The sequence below is a fragment of the Enhydra lutris genome, unplaced genomic scaffold, assembly GCF_002288905.1.
Source record: "Enhydra lutris kenyoni isolate GAN:26980312 unplaced genomic scaffold, ASM228890v2 scaffoldscaffold3, whole genome shotgun sequence".
Lineage (NCBI taxonomy): Eukaryota > Metazoa > Chordata > Mammalia > Carnivora > Mustelidae > Enhydra > Enhydra lutris.
In genome coordinates this window covers 57898084-57917253 of record NW_019154087.1, presented here as the reverse complement: position 1 = coordinate 57917253, position 19170 = coordinate 57898084, and the positions used below count along the sequence as shown (strand labels likewise).

Genomic DNA, 19170 nt, shown 5'->3' with positions numbered 1-19170 from the left:
TCCAGTTCCATTCATGTCAATGCAAATGGTGAGTATTCATCCTTTCTGATGGGTGAGTGGTATTCCATTGTATATATGGACCATATCCTCTTTATCCATTTGTCTGTTGAAGAACATCTCAGCTCTTTCCACAGTTTGGCTATTGTGGATATTGTTGCTATGAACATTAGGGTATATATGGCTCTTCTTTTCACTGCATCTGTATCTTTGGGATGAATGCTCAGTAGTGCAATTGCTGGGTCATTCAAACACTTGAAGTTTTATCATGAAACCAGCAGAAAATTCCTCATCTACCTTACCCTTCATTTTTCGCCTACATCTAATATCTCTCGAACACAAGGTATTGTTATTGTTTTGTTTGTTTTCATTTTCAAATCTCACATCTGGTGTTACCTCCTTCTACTTTAACTTGCTGACACCTCTCACTATTTTCTCTGCTCATATATAATACCTACTCTAGAACTCTGCTCTATATATTTTATATCTTTTTTGAGTGTATATTTGTATTTTCCATATCTTGTCTTCTTTATATATATGTGTATCCCACCTTTATACTATCTGATATGTACTTACCACTTAATTCATTTAATTGGCATTTATGAAATACTTTTGAATGCATACCTTTTGCCAAACATTGTCTCAGGCATTTAGGATAAATCAGTGAATAAAAAGATCCCACTTACTTCATGAACCACTCCTGAATCTCCTTTTCTAATCATTTATCATCTATTTGATAAATAATATTAGTAGTTCCTAAGGCAATATTTTTCTTCTAGATGTGATAATTAATTTTATGATTTTGTTCAGTAACCTATTTAAAAATGAGATACACACAAATGATACCCAAATTATATTTCTAGCGCTGATATTCAGAATCCTATATTCAAACTTCCCATTAAAATCTTCTCAGAAATTTTAACAAGCCATCACTTAAGCTGGCCAAGGTCCAATTTAGATGTTCCCCCATATAAATCTGTTTTTGTGTCTTCCTCAAATCAGTAAATGTTAAGTTCATTATTTCAGTAGCCTAAGCCAATCACCTGAGAGCCATCGTTGAGGGGAAAAAAAAAAAAAATGGAGACAGATGGGAAGATCTCCCAGTAAAAGCCAACATCTTTATTGTGACCTGTGTGAGTGAGTAGACCATTAATTCTCTAACCTCATTTCTTACAACTTTTTCCTCATTCATTCAATTCCAATCATGTTGCTTCTTTCTCTTGTACAGTGGCATCAAGCATGAGCTGATCTTAGATCCTTTTTGCTTGCTATTTTTTCTACCTAGAACGTCTTTCACCCCCACATCCCAGATTACTCATACCTACACTTCTTGATATTGCTGTTAAAATATTCTGCTTTTAGAGGCAGTGTGCTAGGAAGAATTCTAAAGATAACACTTTTAAGATCCACCTCCCTATTATTCAAACAAACACTAATCTACATTGTGCAGATGAAAGCCAGTTGCCCCTAAAATATGGATCCAAATGAGGATCTAAAAGAATAAATAAAAAAGGTGGCAATAGCATTTATGAAAATGTTTTATTGGAAAGAGCCATACTATGATTTCACTGCTTCTCTAAGAAGATGAGGGTGCTTCCCTTTATTTCAAATTGAGAGACAGATTTTAACAGAGCTACTGTTCTATATGTGTTTCCAGACAAGTGGGTAATGGCCTGAATTTTAGCAGGGAAGTCTACAAGTCAGATAGCCATGAACTGCTTACGTTTTTGGTGTCAAAGCAAAGGAAAGTTGCTGTTGTTTTGGAATTTTATTTCTGGACAGGAAGTGCAAAGATATTTATTATGGGCAATAGTTGAGTCATATGAGTGAGAGACAATGTAAATTCTTCCCATCAAAGTTGTTTTGAATATAGAGTAAACCCTGACAGAAAAATGGATTCCCAGATTTCTAGGGACTAAGAGGTGGGGGCCAACCAAAGGAAAAATCTCATATATCACTTGAAATACAATTGGACCCCAAAACCCTCACCTCCAAAATAAAAGGATCTGGAAGAAAAATAGATTTCAAAATCTAATTGGACAATATGGCATAATACCTTCCTAATTTTAAGTCATCGATTTGGTAAGAACTTCTCTGCCCACACTTATGTATCCTTCATTCATTCACTCCAAAACTGAAGGTCATCATAAAGAAGGTGGGAAAGGGGAGTTAGGAGAAAAATGGAAGATTAAGGAAACATCATATTCTTGCCTGACTTTGCATTGCAAAATCCCCAGCTGAGGGGGGCAACTGGGTGGCTCAGTGGGTTAAGCCTCTGCCTTCAGCTCAGGTCATGATCTCGGGGCCAGGGATTGAGCCCCGCATCAGGCTCTCTGCTCAGTGGGGAGCCTGCTTCCCCCTCTCTCTCTGCCTGCCTCTGCCTATTTGTGATCTCTCTCTATGTCAAATAAATAAATAAAATCTTTAAAAAAAAAAATCCCCAGCTAGGAAGAATCATTTTGGAGTTCTGACCATTACATGAAATTAGACATTTTGAAATTTTGAAATGCCAATTAACCCATATTTGTTGCAGTCTGTTAATAGTATAGTAGTTATTAAATAGTAACCTTAAAGGGACAATGCAATTTTTTTGTTAACTGAAGCTGAAATGAAGAAATGAAGTTTTCCAGAGGAGTTCTTCAGAGAAAACCTACCAATGAGCAAATATGCATCAGGGAGAAAACAAAACAAAACAAAAGTGGATTCAGATCATATCCTATAAGCACTAACTTGTCCAAATAACTTGTGCATTCTGCAATCAATGTTTTAGTTAAAATACAATGTATGTGTGAGGTGCCTGGGTGGCTCAGTGGATTAAGCCTCTGCCTTTGGCTCAGGTCATGATCTCAGGGTTCTGGGATTGAGCCCCGCATCGTGCTCTCTGCTCAGCAGGGAGCCTGCTTCCCCCTCTCTCTCTCTGCCTGCCTCTCTGCTTACTTGTGATCTCTGTCAAATAAATAAATAAAAATCTTAAAAAAAATTAAAGAAAATACAATGTATGTGTACCTGTGCTTATACTTATCTTGTATTATGCTCAAAAAGGTACATGGACCAGTCATATAGATCATGAGTTATGACTCATGTTGGTTAAATATAAGGGAATAAGCACCCCAAGATGACTAGTGTGGACTAAATTAAAAATATATCAGCTGGAAAATGAATGTTAGCAAGACCAATATTTAAGGGATAGGTAAAAGGATAACAAATGTAAAAGACTGAAAAAAATTGAATGAATAAATAGGAGAGAATGTGGTAAAATGTCTTAAGAATTAAGCATTATCTTCTACAAGGTCAACTGTGATTATTTGCAACACAATGCAAAGTAGTTTTAAATCCTAGAATCCTATTATTGATTGATTTAAAAAATCTAAATTATAAAAACATGATTAATTGAATAACACTGTGAAACAAAATATTACTTCTTGAGTAATCTTTGATAGTCTTAAAATATGATAAAAACTTTAGTTTAAATTTTGAAAGTATTTTAAGATAATGACAAATTTATAATATTAAGATAAATTACAAAGCCTTTACTTAACTTTACTTTAAATATCCCAAATATAAGTAAAATAGAGGAAGACAAATGCCTTATGGTCTCATTTATATATGGAACCTAAGGGGGAGAAAAAGACAATATCAACAACAACAACAAACAAATAAACAAACAAAACCTCATAGCTACAGAGAACAGATTGGTGGTTCCCAGAGGTGAGAAATTGGCAGGGAGTAGAGCATGTGAAAAATGAATAAAACTGGTCAAAAGGTAAAAACTTTCAGATATAAGATAAACGAAATCTGGGGATGTAATGTATAGCATGGTGATTCTGGTTAACAATACTGTATTATATATTTGTAAATTGCTAGAGAGTAAATCTTAAAAGTTCTCATTATGAGACAAAAAATTTGTATGTGAGGTGATGGGTTAACTAAACTTATTGTGATAATCATTTTGCAATATATACATATATCAAATCACTATGTTGTATACCTTGGACTGATACAATGTTCTACATCAATTACATGTATCTCAATAAAACTGGGGGGGGGGAGAGAAAGTAAATGAGTCAACCTCAGTCATTGTAATGTAGTTCCCATCCTTGTCAATGTACAAACATAGTGATTTTATGCTTTTTAACTTGACTGTTTGCATATAATATTCTTTCTACATTGATTTAATCCATATATTTATCTATCCTTTATCTATCTATCATCTATCTATTTATTTTGAGATTTTATTTATTTGTTTGAGAGAGAAAGAAAGCATGGGCGTGAGGAGAGTCAGAGGGAAAAGCAGACTCCCCATCAATCAGGGAACTTGCTGTGGGCTTGATCCCAGGGCCCTGAGATCATGACAGACCTGAGATGAAAGCAGACACTTAACAGACTAAGACACCCAGGTGCCCCACATATTTTTTATTTTTAACATCACTGAACATATGTATATCCCAAACATTACATTAATTACAGATTGAGCTCTGAGTTACCTCTACTTAGAAAATTATCATAACATTTTGTGAAAAGAGTAATATTCAAGAGAGGAGAACTTTTTAAAAACAATGGTCTAAGAAGAAACTTTAATAAAGTCAAGGAATGTCAAAGTCCTTAAGTTCAACACATATAGAATCATAACCAACAATCTGCATCTACTCTTAATTTTTACACAACTGTGTATTATTTCCAAATTTGTAATAAGGTAATTTTAAGCAATATTCAGACTCTCAAGGTTGTTTTTGAGTATTCTGTTGTATCAAATTCCTAATATCTTATTTCAATTCGTAAGTTTAGATTGTCCCTTAGTTATTTTTTTTCTCTCTCATCTTGTATAGAAAAACTAGCAGATTTGATCATGTGTGATGACTATCAGAGAGCATTCCATATATAGATCCTCTACACACACAAACACACACACACAAGCATACACACACACACAGTCCTATTTGCCATACTTAGGGGGTCACATTATACTTCAGACACAACAATATAGACGCATTCAGAATAGTGAAGAAAAAAATATAGTTATTTTTACAATCCATGTATACTAATCTCATCATCATTGCAATTTCTGAGTATATTTTCAAGATTATGATTTCTCCAAATTATGGGTCATATTTTTATACTTCTTGGCATGCTTGGTCAATTTTAATTGGATCTGAACATTGTGAATTTTAAATTATTGGTTGCTGGATTTTGTGATATTTCTCTACAGTGTTCTGTTTTGTTCTGGCATGAAATTAAATAACTTGGCATCAACTTGAGTCTTTTAAGGATAGCTTTTAAGCTTTGTATGGCAAGTGCAGAACAGACCTTTATTCTGGAATTAATTTAGCCTCAACACCTATGTTTATACTATTCTCTACATAGATATACAATCTTTTGTTTATCCATTCACCAGCTGAAAGACATTTGGGTTGTCACCAGTTTTGTAATTATAAGTAAAATTGCTGTAAATATTCACCTATATGTTTTATGTGAGCATAAATAAAATGGGATCATTTATAATAATTCATAAATATACTAATGTTGCATGATTTTCTACAAAATCTTGGGATTTATTGGATTGATTCTTGATTGCAGTTCTCATGGATCTTTATCATTGAGAATGTGGGAGGAAGGTGGGTATACTGGGTTAGTGGGAAATGCCCACTTGGATGTGGTTTTCACATTAAGAATGTGAAAAGGTAGGGTGCCTGGGTGGCTCAGTGGGTTAAAGCCTCTGCCTTCTGCTCAGGTCATGATCCCAGGGTCCTGGGATTGAGCCCCACATCAGGCTCTCTGCTCAGCGGGGAGCCTGCTTCCTCCTCTCTCTCTGCTTGCCTCTCTGCCTCCTTGTGATTTCTGTCTGTCAAATAAATTAATAAATCTTTAAAAAAAATAATGTGAAAAGGTAAAGAAGTTCAGTGTACTCTGACAAATTTCTTAGCACATAAATGAAGTGATACAATATTATTTAAAGGTAGATTGTGGTAAATTAATGATGTATGCTGTAATCCGTGGGCAACCAGCAAAAAACAAAATATAGTTCATAAACTACCTTAGATTTCTCTTATGAATGTAACAGATTACCACAAAATTTGGTAGCTTAGGCAACACAGATTTATTATTTCATAGTTCTGTAGGCAGAAGTCCAATACAGGTCTCCCCACACTAAAATCATGGTGTTTGAGGGGCTACATATCTTGCTGGAAGCTCTAGAAGAGAGTCCTTTTATTTATTTATTTATTTATTTATTTATTTATTTATTTAAAGATTTTATTTATTTTTGAGAGACAGAGAGGGAGAGAGAGACAGAGAGACAGCATGAGCAGGGGGATGAATATAGGGAGAAACAGACTCTACTGAGCAAGGAGCCTGATGTGGAACTCAACCCCAGGACCCTGGGATCATGACCACTCTGAGTGAAGGCAGTGTCTTAACCAACTGAGCCACCCAGGTGCCCCAAGAGGATCCAGTTCTATAAGCAGCTGGGTTGTTGTCAAAATTCAATTCTTTGTGACTCCTGGGTGCCTAAGCCAGTTAAGCATCTAAATCTTGATTTCAGCACAGGTCATGATCTCAGGGCTGTGGGATCTGCTGCAAGGCCAGCTTTGTACCAAACACAGAGTCTGCTGGAGATTCTGTCTTGGGAATCCCCAACACACACACTCCCTGCTTGCTGTCTAAATAAAGAACGTCTTAAAAAAAAAAAAATCAAGTCCTTACAGTTGTAGAACTGAGTATTCTAATCCTTCTTGGCTAGTCCCAGATGCTAGACACCACCCACATTCCTAGTATTAAAGTCTCCTTCCACCTTCAAAGCCATGTTTTTTGTTTTGTTTTGTTTTGCTTTTTTGTTTTTTTGTTTTTCCTGTCTCATTTCTTTCTATTATCTGGGAGAATTTTCTCTTTGTCTCATTTCTGCCTATTAGCCAGGAGAACTTTCTCACCCTTAAGGTTTTATTTAATTAAATTGGGTTTGTCCAAATAATACACAATAATCTCCCAAATCAACTGATTAATACACTTAATTCCATCTGCAAATTTAAGTCCCTTTAGTGATGTAATATCACAAAGATCCAGGGATTAGAATGTGGACATCTTTGAGGGGCTATTATTTTGCCTACCACATAAACTAATAGTGGAAATTAAGTGGGAATAATAAAAATACAAAAGCAACACATTTAATCCAAAACAGAACAGGAAAGGAGAAATAATAAGAACAAATAATAAGAGGACAAATAAAAGAGGACAAATAAAATAACATCAATATGAAGGGGGTTTTTTTGTTTGTTTGTTTTGTTTTGTTTAAGATTTGTTTATTTAGGGCACTGGGTGGCTCAGTTTTTTAAGCGACTGCCTTCAGCTCAGATCATGATACCGGACTCTTGGGATCAAGTCCCACATCGGGCTTCCAGCTCTGCAGGGAGTTTGCTTCTCTCTCTGACCTTCTACCCTCTCATGCTCTCTCTTACTCGCTCTTTCTCTCTCAAATAAATAAAATCTTTTTAAAAATCTAAAAAAAAAAGATTTATTAATTTATTCATTTTAGAGAGAGAAAGAGAGAGAGCATGCACAAGTTGGGGAGGGGGCAGAGAGAGACTCCACAAACAGACTCCCTGATGAGTGCAGACCCTGATTCAGAGCTCAATCACAAGACGCTGAGATAAGAGCTGAAACCAAGAGTGGGTTGCTTAATGGAGCGAGCCACCCAGTCCCCCCAATACCAACATCAAGTTTTAGACACAACCATATTGATATAATATTAATGCCTATAGTCTAAACACTTTAATCAAAAGGCAGAGATTTTCAGACTTGGAAAAAAATGCATTACTCAATGCTGTACTCTTTCTAATAAACTCTTGATATAGGGGTTCCTGGGTGGTACAAGACAGTTGAGTGTCAGACTACTGGTTTCATCTCAGATCCTAATCTCAGGGTCCTGAGATTGAGCTTTCCATGGGGCTCTAATGTAAGCATGGATTCTGCTTGAGATTCTCTCTCCTTCTCCCTTTGCCTTCCCCACTCGTGCTTTCTCTTTCTCTAAAATAAATAAATAAATATTTATAAAAAGAAACTCTTAGTATAAAAAATACAAATTATTTGAAAGTATAATAATAGGAATTCTAGTTATAAAAAAGTTAGAATAACTGTATTTATGTAAGACAAAATAGGCTTCAGAAATTGGGTGAAAGCTCTAAGTTTTTAGTGACAGAAGTGAGCTCTCTACCTAGATCTAGAATTTTTTTTTTATTTTACATTGATCTTGCTGCAAAAGTCAAGAATATTATATATATACATAATAAATACAATAAATAATTATGCATATATGCATTAATTTGTTATATATATAGTGACTATGTGTGTGTGTGTATATATATATAGTGACTATGATAGTGTTATCCAAGAATTCTCAAACTTCTAAATTAGTATGTACCGCTCTAAAAGTTCAAGATAAGACAGGAAACAACTTTTCCAAATTAATTTCATTTTATACTTGTAGCATCAACTAAATTAAATCATATTGAAAGTATATAATTTAAAATATTAAAATAATTTTATGTCTATTCCTTTTCTGTTACTTATGATTCTGATGACTCTTGTAACACAGTTTTGTGTCTAAACATATTATTCAAATAGCATAAACTCACTGTATTTTTGATCTTCAAGGTAACATAGAGATCATGTTTGAAAAATCCTCACATTATCTAGATATGAACATTGAAGTCTAGATATAATAACTTAACCAAGCAAGGTAGTGCCAGGACCTGGGCCAGTGACCTGAATGTAAATCAGATACCTTGATATTCTGGATCTAAAACATTATTACACTTCAACAAATTTATCATTCACCAGACATGCACTCTGCAAGAATTTCATTTCTTTTTGAAAGGTAAACTCTTAGTTCTATTGTGTTTAAAACTTATCAAACATATGTGCATGTTTCAATTATTTATACACCTTGGAGTATAAAAAGTATTTATCAAAATAGGTTATATACTAGAATATATAAAATTAACTGCATGTGAGAATTTCATTCATAAATGGTTAAACTACTCTTCAACCCCTGCTGTTGAAGATTAAATTCTTTGAATATTCAGTTTTCAAAAAGTCTCCACAATTCCAAGCACATTTTCTTTTTCACACCAGTTAGGGTTATTATTTAACTTTCACTTGTAATGAAGGGAAAGTAGCAAATAAAACAGCAAGTGGTCTACCAAAATACCTGTTAAAGCTGATTTAAACCTGACAAAGACTAGTTGAAAGTAAATTTTTAAATTATGCTTTGAAACATTGATATTGCTTGTAATGCTATTTAGGACATGGAACTTTAGTGGGGGCCTGTGGCTTATACAGAGAAGCCCACACTTCAGCAGTTTGCACCTTGGGTGCCAACCCAGTCTGTCATCCCTCTATATCTGTGCTTATCCAGTGCTCTCTGCTGTCTCCCATTATAACATATTTGTAATTGTAAAAATTGCCTTGAGTGAAAGAGAAGACAGAGTGAGTATCTGTGTAACTTACATGATGGTTATTTTTTGTCAGGATATGTATTATTTGTGAAACACCAGAATCACCATGGTTCCACAAAGATATAGAGCATTTGATGCTATTATTTATTATGTATTCACTTTACTTTCCTTAAAATTTTACTTTTCATAAAATTCCTTGGGATGAAGATGAATTGTATTTCTTTATTATTAGGACATTATTATTCAGTAATACCTATATACATCTAAAAAGGCATTCATCATGACCTATTTATTAAGAAAAAGTTTGAACACTCAAAAGAATGGAAATATATCTAATAAAATTACAGTAATAAGTGTCATTGAGTGAATGACTAATTAGTACTAGCTACTTTATATTCTGGTTAATTAATCCTCATAACTATCCTGAAAGGTAGGTATTACCATCCCCACTTTACTTGGAAATGAATTACCCAAGATGAGTTTAAAGCCTTATTTCTGACTGTTAAGTAGGTGCTCTGACAGAAACCAACTATTACATTCCCTTATATTGCTTGCTGCTGATTGTGACTTCTGGATTTAGCTAATTATTTTCTATCTTTGCCTTTAGGATTTGATACCAGTATTTTGCCAATTTGCAAGGATTCACTTGGCTGGATGTTTAATAGACTTGATACAAACTATGACCTGCTACTGGACCAGTCAGAGCTCGGAAGCATTTACCTTGATAAGAATGAACCGTGTACCAAGGCATTCTTCAACTCTTGTGACACATACAAGGACAGTTTGATATCTAACAATGAATGGTGCTACTGCTTCCAGAGACAGCAAGGTAAAAGATGAGACACCTACTGATGCAGATAGTTGACCTGCATGTCACATTTTATCTATTTCTTCATGATTAAAAAAAAAAAAAGTACATTTTACCCCATTCATTTTAGTAGATATTTTTCTCATTAGAGTGTTTAATAAAGGAGCAAATAAGCAGCATGTTAAACAAAATAACTGCTAGGGATACAAAACATGCTAAACAAGATGAAAAATAGTAATTAATATCTCATATTAATGCACTTCATTATAGTTTCCATTATGAACCACCAAGAAGCACATAGAGATATGAGAACATAGATATTAAAAGTAATCATTAAAATTAATTTGCTATCTGCTTTGCCCATGGTGTAAAATAAATGGTTTTTTTTATCACTATACTATGGAGTTTTAATGTTCTATTTTGTGATCTTATTAAATGAGCTGAATGAACCATTGCATTCACCATAAAGTTATTTTTACTCATTTGATTTTAAAATGACTTGGCCTTTCAAACTTTTAAAAATAACTTAGCTTTGTAAAAATTCACTAGCAAGGAAAGTACCTTGATTCTCTCTGGAAGAGGCAAGGTAACTGGAGGAGTTGGGGTGATGCTAGTTCTTTAGGCATCCTTCTTTACTGGGAAATGCAATGTAACATTGAAACCATGCTTACACAATCAATCTAAGGGTGATTGGAATTAAGCTAAGAGAAGAAGAATAAAAAAAACTCACATTATGATAAAATTTGCAGAAACTATGGAAAAATAGTATATGTAATTTTGATGCTAACTTAAAAAAAACAAACTGGGAATTAGTCTAATGTGATACACCTGTTATTGTCACCTCATTTTAAAATTCATGATGGCTAAGAGAATGTACAAGTTATTTAAAACTGTTTTAGTTATTCTCAGCTTTTCATATGAAAAGCTAACACCTTATGTAGGGACTTTTACTATCTTAATTACCTCTCCACATATTAGTAATAGTTTAGAAACTAGGGATGAAATGATTATCCTTAAATTGATTAGCAGTGAATCAATAGCAGGATCTGTAGAGTAGTTTAACTACTTATAAATTACTTTAAATAAGGTTTAAAACTAGATTTTCTTTATTAAAATACTTTAAATCACACACACATACACACACACACACACACAGTTGATTTTATTATTGCATATTTGCTTACTAGGCAATTGCCACTTCAAAAAACCTACATGATAGTTTTAACAACCATTGTGCATTTAAATCATCTAAAGAATAGAAAAACAAATCCTGGTAAAAGACTATAAAAGATATGTGGTCTTTTTATGATGTTATTTCAGTCAATTTTTTTACTATTATGATGGCCATGTTTAGTGTTTATCCATGAACTTTTAAAAATATTATGAAAAATTCTGGAAGTTTCTTCCACAGAAATGAATACTTTCATTTTGATACATTTCTGCGTTTTGCAGCTGTATTTGTAGAACTGATTAAAGGTCCTCAAAGAAAAATTTTGCTTTATATACTTTACATTTATTAAGCAGTATTCACCCAAAGGGCTAAAAACTTTATAGTCAAATGAAAATCTTCTCTGAAATCATTTAATATATGGCAGAAATAATTTACTGAGCAAGTGAAAGGATGTATACATCTTCCCCAAAGCTTGGAGAATTTGGCTAATTATGCTTACTACTTTAATATACTAGAAAATGTTACAAAAGCTCTATCAATAAGAATAACAGTAAGAGTTAGCTCATTAGTTAATTTCATGAAAAATAATAACCATTTATTTAAAAACATTTTTTCAAATGTTTCACCTTAGAATGTGTTTTTCCTCATTATTTATTCAATAAAACAAATTCCTTTGCTGTAATTGGAGTGATATATAATATATTTGACTATATGTTAGAGTAATATATATGATATATAAACATTTAATATATAAGTTATAGTTAATATAACTATTTTTCAATAATTTATGATGCATCGTCATACAACAAGTTTTAGAAAATGACCTAAAATACATTGACCTGCTTGAATATTATAAATTAGAAAATATATTTATTATATAAGAATATATATAATTTTATATATATATATATATTTATATATTTATACCAGGCTATATTGTTTCTATTTAGAATTTTGTATTTCTCTGAAAATATTCTCCTTTAAGTGGTTGAGTTTGAAAAAAAGTCATGCTTAATTTTAAATTTAAGTTTTTTTAAAAGATGGCATATCAGAAATTATGGTATATTATGTTTTATTTCCACATTACATGCATACTTGGAGTATCTAGATGAAACTAAAAAGACTAAAGCCTGTCAGCATTATTCAGGATCAAAATTTATAATAGTATGTTTGTTATAACTAGAAAGAGCATTGACTTTTTTTAGATTACTTTTTTAAATGTAAATCTACTTCTCTGTATCATAGAGACTGTTTTAAATGAGGGAGAAATATAATCAGTTAATTGTTTGGGCACTAGTCCATCAGTTGGATTTACATTGCTGGGTTGATTGACCCTTTAAAAGTAAATGATAAGAAACATTTTCCATCATACGAGTATTTCATATCATTTTTTTTTCATCCAATTTGGTCTCTCTTCAGAAAATCAAAGGTATTCTAGTATCAGTAATTAGGAAAGCCATTCTCTCTCTCTTTCTCTCCTTCTCTGTCCCTATGTCTCTGACTCTTTCTTTCTCAGTGTATACAGATAGATACACATCTGTGTATCTATATGTATGTAATCTATAAAAGAAATTGACGTATAATATGTTTCTTTTTAAGCCATGTAAAGGCCAATGTAAGTCTGATAACATAGAAATTATACTTATTTGTTTAACTATAATCCTTGAAGTAACATTTTTAATGTCACTGCAGACCCACCTTGCCAGACGGAGCTCAGCAATATTCAGAAGCGGCAAGGGGTAAAGAAGCTCCTAGGTGAGTAATAGATCATTCTTCTGAAGCCTTTATTGCTTACATAAATAACCCCAGGGAAACAGCAACATAAAATCAATATTAATCCAACAAAGATAGACGACACTAAATTTCAGTAACAAAATTTATGAAGTTTTTGAAAGCCATTAAACTTACTTTTATTGTCTTACCTATTGAAAGATATTATGTCTGTTTTATTACCCTAATATAATGTTCATTTTGAAAGTTATTAAGTGAAAAAGAGATTTAAACAATGCTAAAGTTAAAGCATCAGCAGAAACTTTAATCCTAATTCTATTGTTAACAATTCAAGAATAATGGCATGCATATATATATATAGAGAGAGAGAGAGAGAGAGACAGACAGACAGAGACAGAGAGAGAGAAATGGGTGAAAGATGGATAAAAGCATCCCCTGAGTACCTCAGGAAAATTCAAAAGACTTTCTGTTTTTCCTCAGGACTTTTTACAAACTTACTTTTAGCAAATAAATATATATGTACTAGATAGTTGATAACAAATTTCACCCAGAGCCTTAAAATGTTAGAACAGTCAAGATTATTAAACTATTATTTATGATTATTTTGTTTATTCTTTTAGACATACAATTTTTAAATAAACTCTTTTTTCAGGCAATTTTAAATAAATTTTACAAAGGTTAGTTTGCCTGCATAGTTTGCATACATCCTTTACTAGCCTCCCCCAAAGTTACCATCTTACTATATCAAGCAGTCACTGTCTATTTGTTAAGTCTAAGAAATAAACATTGCTATAATTCTATTTATTAAGACTTACATTTTATTTGGATTTCACCAGTCTTCCCACTGAAGTCCTTTTTCTATTTTAGGATCCAATGCAGAATACCACATATGCAATGTTTTTGTTTTTGTTTTTTTTCCCATATATGTTAATGCCCTTGAGTATTTAATGGCACATAATTTTATAATGTTTTTGAGTCTGATTATTATGACATGCTATCTTTGTAATTACAATATTGTGTGTTTAGGTGAGTTTTTTTATATTACTTGAAAATCCATAGTTCAAAATGAAAAGGCTAATTCTTTTTGTTATAAAGCATTTTTAGATGTGAGGAATACCAGTGATAAAATTACAATGTGTCATGTTTCTTTTAGCTATGTTACAAAATTCATATCATACCACAGTCCAAAAGTGAAATAATACATTCATGCATAGCTTTCTTTGTTTCCACAAAGCAAAGTTTATCCATGTACAATAGGAAAAGATATTGAAGTTCAGTTGAAAAATATTTTAGATGTGATCAAGGATTAAAATTCAGGATTTAATTATTTGAAGCTACCAAATAAAAACATATTTAGTGCTTATTAATGTCTACTTCATTGAAAGACCAAATCTTTCAAAAGATTTACAATTTTAAAATTAAATTATTTATATATCAGAATTTTGGCATTTTTTAAAGAGATAAAATTATGATCCCATGTGGTTATGAGACTAAATGAATTGAAAGAATTTCATGTTTTATCAACTTATTCTGCACTTTTTTTTTCTTTCACTAGATAATTGTAGTGTGTCTGGTCACTGAGGAAAAAAAAAAGTCAAGAAAGACAAGAAAATTTTCTACTCTCTTAAATCTTACATTGTTGTATTGATGTAAACATTGAAGAAAGTGAATTCACTTCTAAATTATCAGTTAAATGTTTATCATTAGCAATGTGCCAGATACTATGTTAAGTATTGGAGATGTGAAAATAAATGTCTGTCTTTCCCACTAGATTGACTTTAAGAGTTGTTAATATGACAATCAAAACCAAGAGAATCTAAAATTCCCAATATAGAGGATATCACAGTATCGCAGTGGGAGCAAGCGATGATAAACTACACACACAGATACTCGCACACAGCTGAAGTATATCAGAAATCCTCTAGCTTAAAAGAAGGCTTCATATTACTGGTCATATTTAAGTCAAATCTTAAAATGTAAGGGGGAGGGAGGGTGGATGGATTCCAGATGAGAAAAAGATAAATGCAAAGATCAAGCAGTATTGAATTTGAGGAAAACAGCCTGATGTGGATGGAAAGAGCTTGGAATATATGAATGAAAATTTGGGGAAATGAAAGTAAAAACTTGGCAGCGATGATGGTAAAGGGTTTGATATGCCATGTTGAGTGGACTGGATGATGTAATAAACATGGCGTTACCTAGGTTCTAATTCTGTATTATGCCTCTGAGTACAACACTCTTTGCAGAATGAGAAAGAGGAATAGTAAAGGTGCTTAACAAGAGAAACAATGGCCTGCTCCATGATAGCAGTGACCTTACCTATTTTGTTCAACATGAATCACTAGTTCACAACCTGGAATGGAAACTCCATGTGTGTGCATGTCTTGAGTGAATTAATGCATAATTGGTGACCATCAAAAAAGGAACACAATTTATTTATAATCTGTGTGTGTGTGTGTGTGTGTGTGTGTGTGCGCGCTTCACAGGACAGTACATCCCCCTATGTGATGAAGATGGTTACTACAAGCCAACACAATGCCATGGCAGTGTCGGACAGTGCTGGTGTGTTGACAGATATGGAAATGAAGTAATGGGATCCAGAACAAATGGTGTTGCAGATTGTGGTAAGAAAGGTTATTTAGTAATTTCTCAAGCACTAGATAAGTTCTTAAGAATCTCGTTCATTTGTTCAAGCACTTAATGAGGACATACTCTATGCAAAGAATAGCAAATATATGGGGGGAGACATGACAGAAAGAGTCACTTCTAGCATAGGAAAAACTTGCATAAATAATAAATGGAATAGCACAACTCAGATATTTTAAGGTAGGTTCTTTTCACTACTTCAAACACAGAAAGGATATTAAATACCTTCTGTTTTCTTCTCAAGTAAGGCGGACTCTTGTCATCCACTCTATTCCAGGTCAGCTAACCCTAGTGTATGCCTTGTCCCCATATGACACCCTTCTGTCTGTGTACCTTTGAAGAAATTGACTTAGAGAGTATGCAGGCAAACTTACAAAAGAAAAGCTAACATTTTAAGAGTAAAAGACCATCAGTTGAAGCTATCTGAGCGTATTTCTTATATTTGGGTGGAAAAAATATAGTTTAAATGTTTGAAGGGTAATTATAATTAATATGCTAATTCTTTTTATGAACATGATATTATATATAGACCTGAAAATAATATGAGTTAAATTGATCATCCCATACATGTATTTTAGAGTCTTAAATGTGGTATCTTTTTTTTTCACAAAATATTTTTTCAGAATGCATATTTCAAATGAGTATTTTTGTTTGTACAACGGTGGTTTTCATTAAAAAGTCATTTAGTTGTACATACACAAAACACAACATGCACACTCACATGCTCATGCACACAAGTATGTACTAGGAATTAATAGATTGTGTCTCAATTAATATACATGACCAAAAATGAAAATAAAGTACTTGGTCAGTCTTGTATTTTAGATAATGTTTAGTTGTCTCCTTTATGCAATTAAAAATATATATTTTATTTATGAGAGAGAGAGTAGAAGGAGGGTGTGGAGGAGTGGAGGGAGAGGGAGAGTCAGACTCTCTGCTGAGCAAGGAGCCCAAGGCCAGGTTTGATCCAAGGACCCTGGGATCACGACCTAAGCCAGAGGCAGACACTTAACTGACTGAGCCACCCAGGTGCCCATCTTTTATGCAATTTTTAAACTGACAGACTGTGATTGTTTAAAAAATAGAAATGGTAAACTATATAAAGGAATCCCATCTAGTGCTTAAATGCCTATTCTGCCTTTATTTATTCCATAATATTTTTAATAGGTTGGTTTTGGTTTTCTAGCTCCTGTTATTAGATTTAAGTAGGAAGAAGTAGTATTTAGTACACACCTAACGTAACTTTACACATAAAGAACCTATCTTTGTAATATGTAGTTTAAGATGGTTGCATTATTAATTACAACAATTATCACTGATGCCCATGATGGATAAAGAATTTTAACTTTTTTTATGATGTAATAAAAGTTATATTGGAGATTAATTCAATGAGTGGGCAAGGAAATTGTTTTGAAAACATAACTTCTGAGTTTTCTTAGCATGTTGAAATTATTAAGAAGAAGCATGAGGAAGGAGGATAAGAATAACATTGTCCTTACGTAAGATATGGATTTTAAAGTGTTGTATTGTGATATCAATTTATAAACATTGGATTACATTAATAGGATTTGTTCTGAATATTTTTTAAAGTACTGACTTAGTTATGTTAGTTTTCTAATGTTATTATAATAAATTTCCATACATTTATTGACTTAAAACACACAGATGTATTATCTTACAGTTTTATATGTCAGAAGTCCAACATGGGTCTTCTTGAACTAAACATCATCTCCGTACTTTCTAGAGGCTCTAGAGGAGAATCTGTTTCCTTGCCTTTTCCACCTTCTGTAGGCAGCTCACATTTGGCTCATTGGGCCCTTTCCTCCAACTTCAAAGCTAGCAAAGTTGCATCTCTCTGACTCTATCTGGGAAAGGTTCTTTGATTTTAAGGATACACTTGATCACCTGAGCCCACTGAATAACCCAGGATAATCTCCTCATCTCAAGGTCCTTAATTTAATCACATCTACAAAGCCCTTTACACCATTTAAGGTCATATTTACAGTTTCAGCAATTAAGAAGTGATGTTCTTTAGGGAACAATTATTTTGCTTACTATACTAGTAGAAGAAATTTATTTACTTATTTATTTTTGTGAATTTCAGTGTTTCACATGGACCTCTAGAAAAACTGGGTTGAGATCAATATTACTGAACTGGAGATGTTTTGTATCAGATACCATTATTCTGCGTTTTAGCACACAAATTTCAACAAATGATAGAGAGTTGATTTTTTAAAAATATTTTATTTATTTATTTAACAGACAGAGATCACAGGCAGGCAGAGAAGCAGGCAGAGAGAGAGGAAGGGAAGCAGGCTCCCTGCTGATCAGAGATCCTGATGCGAGGCTTGATTCCAGGACCCTGGGATCATGACCTGAGCTGAAGGCGGAGGCTTTAACCCACTGAGCCACCCAGGTGCCCCTAGAGAATGGATTTTTCCTTATCTTTGCTAAATAAGCTAAAAAGCAAAGTAAAATTTTATTAATTTGCTTAATTTTCCTTTTTTTAAGATTTTATTTATGTATTTGTCAGAGAGAGAAGGAGAAAGAGGGCAAGCATAAGCAGGGGGAGCGGTAAGCAAAAGGAAAAGCAGGCTCTCCACTGAGCAAGGACCTCAATGCAGGACATGATCCCAGAATTCTGGGATCATGACCTGAGCCAAAGGAAGACGCTTAACAGACTCATTCACCCAGGCATCCCTAATTTGCTTAATTTTCATCACAATTTCATATCCCCCGCAAATTATCCCACTACTCAAATAACATTAATAACAATAATTCTTACTTTTTTTCCAAAGCTATTGATTTTGAGATCTCTGGAGATTTTGCAAGTGGAGATTTCCATGAATGGACTGATGATGAAGATGACGAAGACGATATTATGAACGATGAAGATGAAATTGAAGATGATGATGAGGATGAAGGGGATGATGATGATGATGGTGATGATCATGATGGATACATCTGATTGATGAGAGCTGAGATCAATAAAATCTACATTTCTATTATTTACAAAGTGATAACCTATTGAGAATGACCTTCTTGCCCCAAAACAAAATGATTCTAAAACTCACATATATTTTGTATAATTATTTCAAATATTGGAGCTAATGTCATAGAACTTTATGTTTAAATAAAAATCATTTACTTTGAGTTTTTATATGCCTTAGAGAAAAAGAAAACATATATCGAGTCTAGCCAGGCAAAAGAAAGTGAGGAAGATTTACTGATTAAAAACAAGAAGTTTTCATAAAAACCAACTATATACATCTCCCACAAATAAAACAACAACCAGTGCTTAAGGTTGTATACGTTATTTTTCTGAGAGAGATTCTAAGTTGAATTTACAAGGAACTTATTTGTGGCCTAGG

At 33.0% G+C, this 19170-nt stretch overlaps 1 protein-coding gene across 4 annotated transcripts in view; it reads left to right on the top strand.

Annotated features, from left to right (window-relative positions):
- The window catches only part of LOC111156516 (SPARC/osteonectin, cwcv and kazal like domains proteoglycan 3), a 476005-nt gene extending 457238 nt beyond the window's left edge, over positions 1-18767 (top strand). For all 4 annotated transcript variants that reach the window (XM_022517490.1, XM_022517482.1, XM_022517474.1 and 1 more), the window contains 4 exons: positions 10051-10272; positions 13115-13177; positions 15640-15777; positions 18598-18767. In XM_022517490.1, coding sequence (XP_022373198.1) covers positions 10051-10272; positions 13115-13177; positions 15640-15777; positions 18598-18767 — 593 coding nt within the window. The remainder of the gene's footprint in view (positions 1-10050; positions 10273-13114; positions 13178-15639; positions 15778-18597) is intronic.
- Positions 18768-19170: the final 403 nt, after the last annotated feature.